Source organism: Castanea sativa, chromosome 3 (genome assembly GCF_040712315.1).
Source record: "Castanea sativa cultivar Marrone di Chiusa Pesio chromosome 3, ASM4071231v1".
Classification (NCBI taxonomy): Eukaryota; Viridiplantae; Streptophyta; class Magnoliopsida; order Fagales; family Fagaceae; genus Castanea; species Castanea sativa.
Genome location: NC_134015.1, coordinates 55,791,778 through 55,808,463, shown reverse-complemented (window position 1 = coordinate 55,808,463; position 16,686 = coordinate 55,791,778). Strand labels below are relative to the sequence as shown.

Below are 16,686 nucleotides of genomic sequence, written 5' to 3'. Positions count from 1 at the left end.
AAGTTGAGAATGAAAACTAAACCAAACAACCTCACCTGATGTTGGATCTATGAAAAGTGATGAAAAGTGAGTAATGAATGATGAAAACTGAGTGATGAGTGATGAATACACCCTAAATCAAACACCCCATAAATTTGTCAAATAGTTTCAGAAACATGCTTACTAATGAAATAGTCTCTAAAATTATGCTAAATGACAAATATTCTCATGTGGTTGTGTTAGTTTGATTTAAAGAATAACTTTCAAGACGAAAGTTATCCTATTAACGTTGTATTTATGCCTATTCAAAATGCAAACCATAGTATTCATTCTTATGTAAATGAGGATGAAAAACAAGAGATAAATTTTCCCGAAATATGGACAAATAAAAATTTAACTCCTAAAGAAGCACTTCATGAAGCCTCCTAGAATTTGATTGAGTTATTTATTCATTTTTTACAAATGGTAGTGTGAAATTTTTTTTAAAGAGTATATTAAGTCTCATATCAAAAAGAGATCAGTCCAAGCCCTCCATTAAATAGAGTATGGTAAGTGTGATACCAAAAAGAGATCAGCATTAACAAAAAGAAACAATCGAGTAGCTAAATATATATTTAAGCCGTATCATTATTATTAATAAATTTTAGTATTTTACAAGTGAGCTAAGATTGATAATATGGGCCACGAGTCAACAAGTCTTTTCATATTTGATGAATATTGGGCTCTAATTAGAGTCCAAGCAAATTCTATATACAAGCAATTTCAACTTAGGCATTTAATGTGAAGGAAAAATTCTGGTTTTGCATCTCATGCAAAACCCACAACGGAAGCAACGAACTAGGATCTATTTCATTCATGATTGATAACGTGCACAATGTAAATTTCAGAATTTAAGAATAAGATAGCGTACCTTGGTGTGGAGAAATTCAAAACAAAGATTAGAAGCACTTGAGAACACTTTTAATCTTCACTCCAATTCCACTTTATGCCAAAGATGTGTGGTCTCTCAATCAGTTTTTCAAAGGGAGAATGAAAGTGTGTCTCACACTCTCTCACACAGCGTTTCTTATTTGTTTTTTTTCTAACTCATAAAAATTCTGTATGTTTCTCCCTTTATAACTAACTGATTATCTAATTGGGCTGGCCTATTAGGCCTTTCCAATTGGGCTTTAGTGTGTGGCTTGGAGTGAGACCAAAAGGGACCAATAAGACACTAGCTCCAATGGGCCTTGGGCTTTTCCGTCAACTCTTAACAACCCCAAAGTTACCATTAATTATATTTAATACCACTATATAAATATAATTGCACTCTAGGCCTTATTAATAAATTATATCCCAAGACTTTATTATGCATACAACCCCTTCATTAAAATATTCGTAGTAATCCAAAATCATGAATATAGACTGCCACTTTGAAGATTACTACATCTTAATCTTTGAGTACCCGGTTTAATCCTTTATGTTATTCGTTATATATTTATGAAATCCAATTTCATAAATATATACTTTAGTAACTTCTTACTAAAGTGGTTGGGCCCAACACTCTGAATAACTAAACCCGTTAAACTTATCTCAAGAGAATATTTTGTATCTCCATTAAGAGACTATGAATTCCATCTTGAGAATATATGTTCCATCAACACTAAATGCGGATGCCCAACATACTGAGGTTTTGACCGTAACTAATAGATCTCACTCCTGATATATCAAAGCAACAACATCTCATGATCAGGTCCATTATTCTTTCAGGATTTAGAGTTGATGTAAATAGAAGTCGTGAGATTTATTATTCATTTGACAGTCGTTAGAAGAATAATAAATCTCACAGCGGTCCAGTTCAATAAGTCTTAACTCTTAAAACATACCAACTAGAAGTCTCCACTTCCATGATCAAGACAAATCATCTTAGTTGATATGTTATAGTCTTCGCAGATGAAACGCCCAATTTCATCACCGACTACGAACTAAACTTCTGAGTTTACAAAGAACTTGTGATTTATATCTTCTGTGACTTTTCACATAAATCACATACAATGCATCTCATGGACTATGATAATGTCTTAGTTCATTTATAGATAGTCTCATATAATTAAACAATTTAATTATTAAATACATGCCAATAAATTGGGTTTTAGGGCATAAACCCCAACATAATGAAATTGAGATATCAAGACTTTTCACCCATTCAAAATGTATATTTCTGCACCTGAGTAAAAAAAAGTATAAATATGTGTAATGTTTAAAAACTGAAAAATATTGCACGGCCCCAAATTCAGTCACCTTTAAGAATAAGTATTGCTTTTTTTGAGAAACAAAACATACACACTTATACAGGACACATATATATATAGGAGCGGAATAAGTATTGCTAAGTACGCATTAATAAACTCATTCTACGTACAAACAATTTTCAAGTATATTGAGTTATAAAATCTGTGTGACCCCACGCATTGCTAAACTAGGCATTAAAAACTCATTGGGCTTCATAAATGGACAGGGGCCGCGCGAACGCAGGCCCCCACTTTCAGAAATTATGACGTACACTCTCCCACTTGGGGAGATGTTAGTGGGGCACTCCTCCTTTCAGTGCAATGGAGGCCACCCTACTAGGCCATGGGCCTGTTTGATCACCCATTGACCCCGCCCAGGTAAGTATGCTTTGATTCTCACCCTCCCTTTCTTTTTATATCACTCGTCTCGCCCCTCCTCATTCCTACTGTTACGATGTGGGACTAAATGAGTGAAACGCCACAAACAAACTACAAAGCCACTTTGGGTTTGGGACTCCCTAGTAGTTCGTTTGGGTCTTTGGTAATGGTAACTCCTTTTTGAATTCTTGAACTGCCAAAGGTCTTTTTAAAAATGTTGCATGGGAAATCCAGTGAAGCTTATTAATCTTTTTATTTTTTTGAGAATCAGGACTAAGCTTTCATTGAAAACAAACTGATGAAGATTACAGAAAATAGCACCATCAGCGAGTTTGATAAAGTGTTAGTGAAAAATATCAATGTATATACACATAGATTTATATGTATCTGTTTAAAAAAAAAAAAAAAGATTTATATGTATATGTTTGCTTTAAAAAGTACTTTAATGGAAAATATCACGTTTTTTAGAAATAAGTGAACTAGTGTCTGTTTGAAGGATACCGTTTATTACTGAAAATTGAAAATATTAACAAAATAATTTTTAAATGTGTGAATAGTATTTTGAGATCCAGTTTTAAAGAAAAATTTGCTAAAATCCGTACTTGCGGGTGCTGTGAACAGTGCATGAGATCCACACAAAAAATGCAAATTTTTTTCCTTTTCATTGCAATCCAAACGGAGGCCTAATATCATTTGAAGATTATTGATTTAATTTCTCTTTTGAACCTCTTAATAATTTTATTAACATTATGGTTTTTAATAAGATATTTCTATTTTATATAAGATTGTATAAATGTCAATTGGAAATTGTCATGTAAAATGGAGAATTTAAAAACTTTACGTTTATACTTAAATATGAATAAAAATTAGGCATTTGTGTTGTCTATTTTTATTCTTATTTATAAGATAACTTTTAATCCCTTAAAAATTTGATCCTCTAAAATATTAGAATTTAGTAAACATTACACTTTTTGTAAAGGAATGAACTGGGTGGGAGTAAAGCCCAAATATCAAAAGTTTTAATTGTTTTTCTTACATAATAAATTCATTTTTCAAAACTCAATTTTATATATTAATTTTTTTTTTTTTTAATTTCTTCTAGCACAGCCTTGTTAAAAAAACGTGAGAGCAGTAAAGAAACCCTCGAAATGATGATAATTGCGACAAGTCGAGAGAAAGATCCAAGTCATGAAAAGGAATAAAATGCTTGTTGTAACTTGTAGGCTTGTAGCAAGCCTGGGCATAGGAAGAACGAGTGAACAAAATTTAAATGAGAAAAATTCAATGAGAGAAGCAAAGAAAGAAAAAAGCAACAAAAAAGAAGGAAATGATACTATAGTGTGCGTTTGAATACCGCTTATTTTGCTGAAAATTGAAAACTTATTATTGAAAATACTATAGCAAAATATTTTTTATTGCTACAAATTACTGTTCACCTGTTTTTAGCACTTGGCTGGTACATGAACGGTGCCATGAACCAGCCATAAAAAAGCAACTTATACAAACGCAATAAGCTCTACACTAACGCACCCTACAGTAGTTGCATCTGATGGTTATGTGCTTGTTGTTTGTGATGATACCTAGGAAGCACCTACACAAATATGAGTGCGGATGCGATGTGGCAACACGACAATTTTTGAAAAAGTAGGACATAAATGTGGTGGGGATATGTTTATTAAGCATTTTTTTCATATAATGTTATATATAAATATATATATATATATATATATATATATATATATATATAAAAGAGTAATAATGGATAATAAAGTGAATATATAATAATTAAATAATGTTTAAAAATTAGAATATAAAATTGAAAAAAAAGTCAAGGTAAAACAGTAATATAGACTTGATAATGAAATAAAAGGAGCGTGTATCTAATTCATATATCAAATTAGATTTGGGAGAATGGTTCAACACTTAATAAGTCTGAGAGTTTCGAAGCCCAGAATATTTTAGTACCATTTTATTTTAGTGTACTGGTAATTTCAATTTTGAAATAATTGTTTAAAACGTATTTTATTTATTTACCTTATTATAAATAAGTTTTTCTACGTGATGATTCTAATCTGTAAAAATTCACTTTACTTTTTTTGTGGTGGTCTTATCCTTTTTGTTGGCAACTAACTAAACATCATTTTTAGGAATTAAGAATTTAGCAGCTAGTACAAAGGATGGACTTGAAAATTTAGAAGAATTGAAATATGATACAATCTCATCATGGGAAGAAATATAGGAAATATAATGTTATGTTGACATCCCTCCATTATTGGGTTACAAATATCATATCTAAAAAAAAAAAAAACCCTAAAATAATAGAATTATACATTTGTAGAGATAGAGAGTTGGAAAATACTTTTAGAAATAGTTCATGTAGGGTGTCCGAGGACCAAAGAGGATTGAATGCGAAGTATGACATATGATCCCACATGTAAAAGCGTATTCGACCCGAGGACTTCACCTACCCGAGAAGGGATGGAGATGCGAGATAGCATTTTATGAAAGCCTGATTGGAAGGGAATAAACTTGGGAAAGGGGCCAAGACGATGGGAGGAAGCTTTCTGTAAGGGTATACCTTCCCCCTTCGCATTAAATGTTCTGCAACAACCTTATCTGCTGCATTAATGAGGAAATGATCCCTGAACAGTAGATTCATAGTTAGCAACCCCTTCTTCCACCTTCAGCAGAACTTTGATAAGACAAGTATCTTGAGACAATGCCTTAAGGCATACAAGTGGAAGGCTAGGATCCAAGGAAGGAGGATATATAAGGGGGAAAACTCTCAATAAAAGGGGATGATTCTGAAAGAAGAAGTTAAACAAGAGAATGAACAGTGCATTACCTAACATAAAAATTTGTATCAATCATATATAAGAACATAACCTCGGACCTGACTGATGAGAGCTTTATTCTCAATTACAACGTGAATTGTTTTTCTTTGTTACCTTAAGCTCATCGGTCTTAAACCTGAACTTAGCTTAGAATTACACTAGAACTATCTTCCCACTCTCTACATATTAACCTTTTATTGTTTGGGCTTGGTTCGAATGACAAAACACTACTTTTCTTAGAGTGCTTGGGCCATCAAATTTCTAGTTCTTACGGTTCAAATTTTTAGGAGGACAAATTATTTTCAATAAATTATAGATTATATCATATTACAAAATAATTATATATTCTCATGCATCGCATGGGTCTGTGACTAGTACATGCTGTGTGTGTGTGTGTATATATATATATATATCTAAAAGTTGAGATGTAGTATTTATTATTATTACGCTCTTATTGAGCCGCATTAGCGTTCACATGACTATTTTTTTCCGTCTTTATTGATTATCTATTGCAAAATTAATTATTTGTCGCCAACATGATGCACTACACACCATCATAAACTCAAATTGTCTATTGTCTGTATTGAAGCTCATTTCAACATTGAGTGTCATTTTCTTTCCATCCTTCTATATATATATATAAGCACATCATCCACTTATTTTCTACCTCTTATTTTCTCTTTTAAACTTTTCTTCTCACTACTCTAAAAAAAAAAAAAAAAACTTCTTCTTTTCCCTATAGTCCACATATCTATGACTTACACTTCCCTTCCCTCTTTACCTCGTTACCTCTCTCACTACTCTCTACTTCACCATTACACTTTCTTCATCATTTTCTCCTTCTTATAATTTGACTCTTCTTCTTCCCATTTTATTTTGTATAAATTTGATATAAATTCTTCCATTCAATTCATATTTTCTCACATAAAAACTATGAGTACTCTCTCTCTCTCTCTCTCTCTACTTTCTTTTGGTAATTTTTTGTTATTTCTTATAATTTTAATTAAGGTTGATAGTTTTTTTTAATATGTGTTTTGGAATTGTATTTTTTCAATTTTCCATCATAGAGTCTTCTTTCTCCCTTTTATAGCTTCAGTAAAATTTTGATTTAGATTAATACTTAGTTTTTTTCTTTTTGTTTTGAAACATGAATTTAAGTTTATATCAAAACACTATCTACATGACTATGAATTTGAATATGCCTACCAATTTTTTGAATAATAAATGATTAAAAAGTCTATCTTTTATTCCTTTGATTTCATTTTAATTTTGGTTAAGGTAACATTGTAATTTTATGATGAGTTTTGATTATCATGATAATCTCCTTATTCATTTAGAGATAAGAAATTTAAATAATTAATTTAAAACTTATAAAGTTTAGTACTATAATATGCAAGTATAACACACTACAATAGAAGTTAGATGAGAAATTTGATAAAATCATATTTTATTAAACTTTCTCATCCATTGCATGAGTTGTTAACTTTTTCTTTTTTTTTAACCTTACATAAAGATTGTTTTCCACTTTTTCTTGTATTTGGTAGAATCAAAAGAAAAAAGGGATAAAAGAAAGTTATCTCTTAACTTCTCTTATTTAACTTGTATTAAAATAAAGCTGTTTTCCACTTCTAGAAAACAATTCAACCTTATGTCAAGCTAAAAGGAGGGAATTCAAACAAAGTTAGACCATCTCATGCCATGCTAAATAAAGGAAATCAAATGATTGTTTTCCAATTCATTTTAAGATTACTATCAAATATAGGAATTAAGAGATAGTTTTCTACCGAAAAAAAAGCTTTTTGACTTCTCATATATAGCTTGTATTAAAATAAAGTTGTTTTCCACTTCTAGAAAACAATTCTACCTTATGTCAAGCTAAAAAGAGGGAATTCAAACAAAGATAGACCATCTCACGCCATGCTAAATAAAGGAAATCAAACCATTGTTTTCCAATTCATTTTAATATTGCTATCAAATATAGGAATTAATAATGAGATAGTTTTCTACCGAAAAAAAAAAGCTTTTTTGTAAAACAATTCATTTTCCAAAAATTATAATGTTGTTTTTTCGATGGTTTCCACATTTTCCCGTGATTGGTTGTATAAAAAATTAATGGGTCGAAAGAAAATTATCTTTTAACTTCACTTATTTAATTTGGTGTTAAATAGAGCTGTTTTTCATATTTTGGTGAAAAACAATTCTAAGATACTATATATATATATATATATATATATCTATATCTAGGAAGTTAATAGATAGATGAATCCATAATATATCATTCTTGACGAAGAACTTAGAAAAAAGAAAAGAAAAATGGCCTCTCCAATTAACTGCTTATCAATCTTGATAATCCCTCTACTAGTCACCTCTCTTTTCTACCAAGTTTCTGCAACCGGACCGGCAGTTGACGAAGCCTTACTTAACAGCGTTTGCGATAAAACCCAGGACTCTAGCTTTTGCTTAGCAACTTTAAAGGGAGACCAACGTACTTTTGTAGGTGATAAAGATCATCTTGCCATCGTTTCTATTGCTATAGCCATTGATGCAGTACAAGTTACCTTTGATCAAATCCCAGGTATTCTCAGCAAACTCAGTGACCGAGTGGATAGGACTCGAATGGAGAACTGCCATTCTGATTTTAATGATGCACTAGTGACTTTGAGAAAAGCATATGCGGCTTCGAGTTCAAAGAGTTATAAGGAATCGACAAGTTTGATTATAGATGCAACTAACAAACTTGAAGCTTGTCATAATTCATACAGGGCCCCTCCCATACGTCAATCGCCAATATTTGATGCCTATACCGGAGTGTATAAGAAAACTGGTATTGCTGTCGCTGTAATTGATACTATCAGTGCTTAAACATAATGTATATATATGTGATCTATAATAGAAATGGACCAGCCAAGGCCTGCTATGAATAAATGTCAAAAATAAAACCTTTACCCACCATGCATATGATGTTTTCTGTCGAGGCTTTTATGTTAAATTACCGATTATTTCAAAAGTTTAAACTATTAGGATATGATAAATTTAATCATTTAACTAATACTATTAACACTCTCCTCACATGTAAGCCCAAACTACCTTTTAATAGATGAAGTCAAATATGTGAGAATTTAAATGGGAGTTAGAGTAGAGGAGATAAGGATTAAACTCACATTTTAATAGGTGAGGCCTAACATGTGAGAATTTAAATGGGAGGTAGAGTAGAGAAGATAATGATTGAACTTAAGATCTCATGCTCTGATACCATGTTAAATTAACGATTGTTGCAAAAATTTAAGCTATTAGGATATGATAAATTTAATCATTTAACTAATATTTCTAACACTAGTACTCCACATAAACAAAACCCTATTACTAGTTATTGTGATGTTTTCTTTTTCTTTTTTTAACATTCACCACTACCAACAGCAGCATATTGATGTTCTTTCTATTTCCCTTTGTTTCTTGGATTAGATAACGAATTATCACTAGTATGCCTACCTCACCTTTTTTATGAGTGAGATTGTATGAGAAAATAGATAATTGAGAGTGACAACTTTCTGGTTTATTGTGATTTACTGTCATTGTCATCAAACCTTAAACTAAATTTATGATTAACAATTTGAGATCCATCCTTTGTTACTTGGATTTGGATATGAGGCTCCATTTTATTATCAATCAATTTTGCTTAAACCAATTTTGCATGTTTGGTTAAGATTTAAAAAAAAAAATTGTGAATAAGCGATTAATATGATGTGTTATTTAGAAAGTTCAATGAGCATCGGTTGATGATGTTCAAAAAGAATTGTTATTTTACTAATTGACTTTCTTTTATTATTATTATTATTATTTTTTATTATTTTATTATTATTATTATTATTTTTATTTTATGGCTAAGCAATTTGTCCTTGTCGGGGGCACCCCAATGTTAGTTTATGGCTATTGTTTTCTACATTGTGAGTTTGTGATTAAAGAACATAGAAAGGGTAGTAAATAGTAATATGTTTTGAACTTCGTAATTCTTTCTTTCTATTTTTTTTTTTTTTTTGGGGCTCAACGATTTGTCCAGGATTCTTATGCAAACACCACTTAAGTTTATGGCCTATTGCGTCTTAGTCTTACACTGAATTGTGATTGAATAAAAATTCTGCCTTTCTAATGAACACTCGCCTAGCTATGTTCTCTCTCATGGGTTTGTGGTTGACTTGATTTTGGATTAATGGGTTTTTGTCGAGGGAGGTGTTTTTGATGGTGGTGGGTTGTTGGGTTTTCTGCTAGGGTGAGTTGTAAAAGAGCGAGTTAAAATAGATTTACAAAAAAAAAAAAAAGGCTTTTTGAGTTTTTTTTTAGTGAATGCTCTAATATGTAATATTGAAAGATCTCCATTAGAGTGTCCCTATCATATTATCTAGGGGTGGCAATTTGTGTTCAAGGGTCGAGTTCATGTCGTGTCGAGCCATAAGTATTCGGCTATATGGGTTGACTTGAATCCGATCTATTTAGTAAACATGTCAAAAATTTTTAACCCTGACAAGACTTATTTATTAAACTGGTCGACCCGACACGACACTTTTAACATGGTTTTAAAAACTGGATTGGATCGGCCAACCCTAACCAGTTCAACCGGGAATTGGGTGCCAATTCGATCAGGTAAAACTGAGAACCGAAGGCAAATCCGGTTTTGTCACTGTTCGAAATTTAAAACCATAACGTTTAACCCATTTAATTAACAAATCATATAAATGTCAATACAAATGACCTATTTAATTAATTGGTCATACCTTGCTTGAATAACATGTTATCAATTTCTATATATCTAAAATTAAAATAAAATTACAATCATAAATATAGTAAGAAACATATAATTACAACAAAAAATTGAGCAATAATAATAACAAAAACTGATACATTTATAAGCTAAATGAGTCAAATGGGTCAGAAATGTTCACATGTTGAACACAAACACGACCTATTTATTAAAAAAGTCAACCATATCAACCCGAATATGATCATAATCCATTTAACCTCAACTCATAATTTATTTATAAATAGATTAGTTGTATTAGATTCACAGGTTGTGTCAGATTTTGCCGCTCCTAATATTATCTCCCTACCGCCTACTTGCATACTATAGGAGAATGAGATCATTTTGTGGACCACTGGTTTTGTGGAAATGCAACTCCACACAGCCCATGGGCTTAGTTTTATCTTGCAAATACTCCACTACGACCAATATTCTTCATTCTCAATGCCCAAAGTTCAGTCCGCGATAGTTGCTATATTCCAGGCCCTAGAAATAGACAGGTCGAGCTAGATGTTATAAAAGCACTGGCCCACCATATCCAAACCCAAAGAGATGCACCACCATGAGCAAATAGTAGCAATTGCTGATTGAATTTATTGCTGAAAATTTAAAACGTAGTAGCAAAATAATTTTTAAATGTGTGAATAGTATTGTGAGATCCAGTTTTAATAAAAAATTTGCTAAAAAATGAGGTTTGTGGCCTCGTAAACAGTGCACCCACTGAGAAAGACGCAGACGCAGACGCAATCTCCAAAACGCAATCCAAACTCCACCTTCGTGTCATTTTTCGAACCTCTTAAATATTTTTATACCATAATATCCTCCCACACAGATACGCACTTCAAAACAGGTGCTATCAGTTTTATCTGATGGAACATATATAATAATCTTTCTATAGTTGTTTAGTTTGGTAACTCAAAAATTCATGCCTCGTACTGGGAACCAATTACAAGGAATGGATGGTACTTCTGAGGTTCCTGAATCCATGGACGAATGGGAGCATATCCAATCCCCATTTCCCAAACTCCCTCCCACAATTGTGGAACAAGATATGGTAGTTACTAGAGACAATAACTACCACAACGATAACCATGAAGGCCTACAACAAGAAGTACCTCCAGTATTGGACCTTGAACTTGAAGCCACTCAAGACCCAGATCCTGAATCAAGTTCTTCATCATCAGTGTCATCGAATTCTGGAGGTGATGAGGAAAACGGAAGGTTGTCACAGCCCCAAGAGGCTAATGAGATAAGGAGGGGTTTGAGATTGCGTTTGGAGATTCTGAGAGCTGGGGTCTCCAAGGTGGCTTGTAGAGTTTGGAATTGTGCAGCATGTGCCAGGGGGTTTTGGTCGATTGCATCGGTGACTGGAGTGGCAGCCGTGGTGTTGCTGTCATTATTGTATGTCAGGGTGCAACGGTGGCGTCAAGTTCTGTACAAAGAGAGCAAGGATCGTCTCATCAGAGAGAGAGATGAGGTTCTTTCCTAAAAGCTTCATAATTTAAGACCTTTTTTTTTTAATAGTAAAATCTAGTGAATTTATATGAGTTGTAGATTTGGATTCCTGAGTTTATCTGGGGTATGATTCTAGATTTCTTGTATCAGGATTGTTTCGAGTTTTTGGGCTCATGTATGAATTAATGAATCAATTAAGTGAGAATTATACTTATATCAAACCTTAAGAACTAACTGTGCTAACCATGATGTTTTAAGTAAAGTACTGCAACTAAAGCTTGCCAACTGTTGAAACTTAAATTGAAAATTCTAGGGGTTGTGACTTGTGATCTAAGTTCTACGGCTTATGCCTCATGAACATGGAAGGAGGTTTATTGGATTCTAGCAATATTATAATTTGAACAATGTCTCGTCCATTTTTAAAACTGAGCTACCCTGCAACTTGCACCTGTAAAACAGGTATGCTCTAGCATGTAATAGTACTTCCTCTCTAATTTGCAAGGGCGAGGATGTTTATATGTCAATAACATAGAAACAAAACTTTTTTCCTTAACTTGTCAAGTGCTGATTGAAGTAACATTACTTTTTTTCCTTGATCTACCAATCAAAACGGGTCATCTCAGCTATTATGAAAAATGTTTTCTGTGATAGAGTATAGATACATGGGCTCGGAATCCAGCAACACAGTAAATTCCTGCATATCTAGTTAGACATATATGTAATTGTTCAAATCATTAATTAATTATTATGGTACACGCATTACCTTGTCCGTGCGGTTCAGTATGCTTGTTCTAACTATAATTCAATTTAATATGCCCTGCAGAAGATCAGCCAGCTCTTGCTCCACATTGCACAGATGAATGAAGCATTCTCAGAACGCCGCAGGGTTCCTGTATTCCGAATTGGTTGATTGATCGTTCAGCTTCAGTAAAGCAGATGTTAATTGAGGATCTGCCTCTTACCTTCTCCATGATAGTGTTATGTGATGAACTCACCATCTTCTTGTGCATTAGAAAATGGGAAGAGAGACATACATATAATTGCATAGATGCTTACAACAGATTGGTGACTGCACCAAATTATTCTATAATTATGTATGTAAATGAGAATGTTTTATTCATGTGTCTGGTTAATTCTGTTCTAATGATGCTTATGGCATAAGCCAGCAATACCATAAATTCCTTCTCCATTATCTTTGTCACTCTCTGCTCCCTCAATATATCCACTTTTAAGACAATTTTATTTCAAAACAAGCAGACCGTGATAGAGCTCATCTGAGCATGCTCATTAGAATGAAAACAATTTATTTCAAAACAGGCATACTTTCCTGTTCTGGTTTATTTGCGTAGGAAGGACAGGAAAATGTAAATATGTAGTAATAATAAGGTTCCAAACAACAACAACAACAACAAGCCTTAGTCCCAAATTTTTGGAGTTGGTTATAGGTCATCAATAGATTAGTTAGGAATAATAAGATTCCGAAATATTCAAAAAAAAAAAAAAGAAGAAAAAAAAAAGTGATGATGGCACAACTGTATTATTAGCTGCAGGAAACAACAATATGATACTCTAACCTGACCCATTGTAAAATGATAAAAAGAGTTTTCCTTGTTAAACAGAATTTTCTTCCAAACCAATTTGGATATTACTTCTTCCAATGCATTACATGATGACTCAAATGATCATCCATGATCATCCACATACACACGCACCCTACTCTGTCTCTTACAAGGGAGGAGGTGCCATTTGAGCCAAAACCCATGGGAAAAAAAAAACAAGTAGAGTTTGATGATTGCTCATGTAACTTGATATCAATTGATTAAGAAATTGAATTTTAAATTATGATATAAATTAGTAAAGTTCCCAATGTAGACTGCAAAGTGATGCTAAATCAATGAAACGGGGAAACTCAAACCTATCCAATTCTGCTCTAACAAATGGGTGACCAGTCAAAAAGTGAACTCAGTCTCATATATTACATTAAACCTTTGAACAAGAATCAAATTCCTATCAAGAGAACAACAACATTAACTCTGCTTTACTAAACAGGATGTTTGGCAACAAAGAAACAGGGTAACAGATGATAAAACCAATGTAAGAATGTTGAGGTCTCATTGACTAGATAAGATCAGAAATTATGCATTTATTCATTATTCAGGTAAATGCAACTATGAAGCACAGTTATGAAATGATAAAGGTAGCAATCAGCTAGGAGAAAATGATACATATTAAATGCTTTAGAAGGGTGATAGGAGAATGGCTGGACAATATGAAGAAATTTAAGGTCTTAGAGATATGACTATATTGACATGATAATTTTGTAGCAGAGAATTTCTTGCTTTTGCCACAAGTCCAGAACTAAAATTTCTTGGAACACTACTAATCCAAGAGGAACCAGATATACACCATATTTATTTATACAGAATTCCAGATTCTGAACTTTCACAAGTCCAGAAACTAAGCAGGAAAAGAAGATTTAGCAACCACGGTCTCCATCTAAAATTAGCAGCCACTTGTAACAGTTACATAAAAAATCACAACTGCTACACAAATCTAACTTTCTATTCAACTCACACCAAAGCAGGTACAGATGCACAACCAAGGGATGCAGATATTACAGAATGAGAAAAGCTGAAATACTAGTTGTGTTGAAAAACTGATGCAGACGTTGTAAACCTTTATCATTGTTCATTCCAATAAAGTACAAACCTAAATTTTTAAACCATAAACAGAGCAATATGCTTTCCTGTTCGGTTCAATGCAACTATTAAACACTGTTAATGCTCAACTTCTATAAACAGCGAGTAAAGGAATATGGCGTGCGTCTTTATCGACAATACTCACTTTCAATTGTGCTAACTGGAAAACAAAGCAACATAAACAAAATCTGTGTCTGTGTGGATTCCACTTTCAGTAGCAGTTTTATAACAACAAAACGAAAGAAGAAAGCCACTAATTCAGATATCAAATGGTGTTGAAAACAGAAGTAATCTGACAAAATTATATCAGAACACCATGAACGTATCAATGACAAGAAAAATCAGTCACTCACAGTTATGATCAACTGTGTCCATTCGTTGAACGCCGAATATCAAACTGGTCTACAATCTCTAAAGGAGTAGTAGTCTCATTCCTAATCCTCTTGATCTTAGGACTCAACAAACCTCTATGCCTAAAACCATACAACTTGAGCACTTGATTATCTGCAAAATTGTATGCCCTCTCCATACTACTCAAGCACCTCTCCACCGCGTAATCCCCATAACTCCCACAAGGCTTACAACCCACAAAATGTGTCACAAACGGCCACCTCTCATCCCCCAAACCCGGATGATACTTCTCCATCATCTCCTCATACCTATCCACCAACCCGGCCCAATACCCGTGCAAATAGTAAGAATTCTCAACAAACACCTTATCCATCCACTCATCCTTCCTCGAAATCAACAAGTATATCAATGCAGACTGATCGTCCGCCTCAAAAGCTGGCCTACCCTTCAAATTCGCGGTCAAAACCTTCCCGGCCTCGTCTCTAACAGCCCCCTTAGGCCCCATTGGAGCCCAAGCATCAAGCAAATCCAAAGACCACTGACAATTCCTAAACAAAAAACTCCCAGTATTCAAAGCAATCCAAGACTTCTGATCGAATAACAAATCCGGGTACCCATGAATCACCAAGTTATGATTCACATACTTCTTCAATGGAAGCTCAAACACCATATCTGTGAACAATGCATCACTATCCATCCACCAAATCCACTCAACTTCAGGGTGAGACAACATCAACCTCCTAATCAATGGCAATTTTGCCCAATACCCAGCTAGCTCCTTATCCAAATGAGCCAAATTGTACACAATTTCAATCCCATGAAGCCTACAATAATCAATCTTGTTCTTAATAGCCTTCAAAAGATAATGATCCCCAATTGGGTTATCACAAGGTTTTGGTGGAGACCCAGTTACCAACAAAACCCTAGCTTTCCCATTCACATGGTTTGGGAACTCGGGGTTCTTCGAAAGCCACTGTTTTCTCTCCAAATCCCAGTTCGCAATTCTGGGTCCGAGCGTGTACGTGACGTTCGGGTTGACCTCCGGTTCGGGCGGGTCGTTCGGGTCGACCAGCTCGTCGTCGGACCGGATCTCGTCGACGATCCGCTTCGTCTCCTCGGCGATCTTCTGGGCGTCGAGGTCGCCGTCGGAGCTTCCGGTGAGGTTTCCGATTCCGATCGTGCCACGTAGGACGAGAATGGTGATGAAGCCACAGAGAAGAGTGAGTTTCACATTGTTGAACGTTTTCTTTATCTGCCTGCCACGTGGCGCCGCCGCCGCCAACGCCGACGAACGGCCTCTGGTAGCGGTGGTGGGTAACGGAGTCGCCGCCGCCACCGTGGAGGAGCGTTTTAAGGCGGTGAATGGGTCCTGGCCCATTTTTGAGTTTTTTTTAAATAAATGTGTAAATGTGATTGTGATGATAATGGGTGAGTTGAGTTGTGAAGGAAAATGGTGTTTTTCAATGATTTTGAAATTCTTGAAAACGTGAGGGGATGTTCCTGATTGTGGAGGAGGACTTGACTAGGTCATGGTGTTGGAAAATGGCTGCATTGAGAAAACCATTGTTTGGAAAAAAAGAAAAAAAAAAAAAATTTGGTAATGTTTTTTGGTTTTTCCTTTCTTGGAAAATGTAGGTAATTAGTTTTTGGTATTGCAAGGAAAAGCAGCTTACACAAACAATATGCCATTATTTTTAGATAGAGTTTCAATCTAGAGTTCATGCATGATTGCTGTTTTTAATCCGACTTTTTATAGTTGAAAGCTAACTGGAACCCATAACATAATTAATATACTTAATTTCATAATTTGCTGACTTGTGCGATTATGAATGGTTGACATTTTCTGTCCATTGCTAATTATATGACCGATCAAGTTTCATCAACTACTCATAATTACTTATGGATTCTAGTTAGCTCAACTGGTAAAA

At 33.9% G+C, this 16,686-nt stretch overlaps 3 protein-coding genes and 1 non-coding gene across 4 annotated transcripts; 2 read left to right on the top strand and 2 right to left on the bottom strand.

Moving 5' to 3' along the window:
• Window positions 1-2,472: 2,472 nt before the first annotated feature.
• LOC142630102 (U1 spliceosomal RNA) lies at window positions 2,473-2,635 on the bottom strand. Its single transcript, XR_012843217.1, has one exon. It is a non-coding gene; the product is annotated as a U1 spliceosomal RNA (small nuclear RNA).
• A 5,139-nt stretch (window positions 2,636-7,774) lies between these two features.
• Window positions 7,775-8,323, top strand: LOC142629205 (pectinesterase inhibitor-like). The gene has a single exon (XM_075803173.1). The coding sequence runs from the start codon at window positions 7,775-7,777 to the stop codon at window positions 8,321-8,323; it is 549 nt and encodes a 182-aa protein (XP_075659288.1).
• Window positions 8,324-11,032: 2,709 nt separating this feature from the next.
• Window positions 11,033-12,906, top strand: LOC142629396 (uncharacterized). Its single transcript, XM_075803375.1, has 2 exons — window positions 11,033-11,730; window positions 12,532-12,906. The coding sequence occupies exons 1-2, from the start codon at window positions 11,179-11,181 to the stop codon at window positions 12,616-12,618; spliced, it is 639 nt and encodes a 212-aa protein (XP_075659490.1). The 5' UTR covers window positions 11,033-11,178; the 3' UTR covers window positions 12,619-12,906.
• A 1,631-nt stretch (window positions 12,907-14,537) lies between these two features.
• On the bottom strand, window positions 14,538-16,301 carry LOC142629395 (putative xyloglucan 6-xylosyltransferase 3). Its single transcript, XM_075803374.1, has one exon. The coding sequence runs from the start codon at window positions 16,134-16,136 to the stop codon at window positions 14,769-14,771; it is 1,368 nt and encodes a 455-aa protein (XP_075659489.1). The 5' UTR covers window positions 16,137-16,301; the 3' UTR covers window positions 14,538-14,768.
• Window positions 16,302-16,686: the final 385 nt, after the last annotated feature.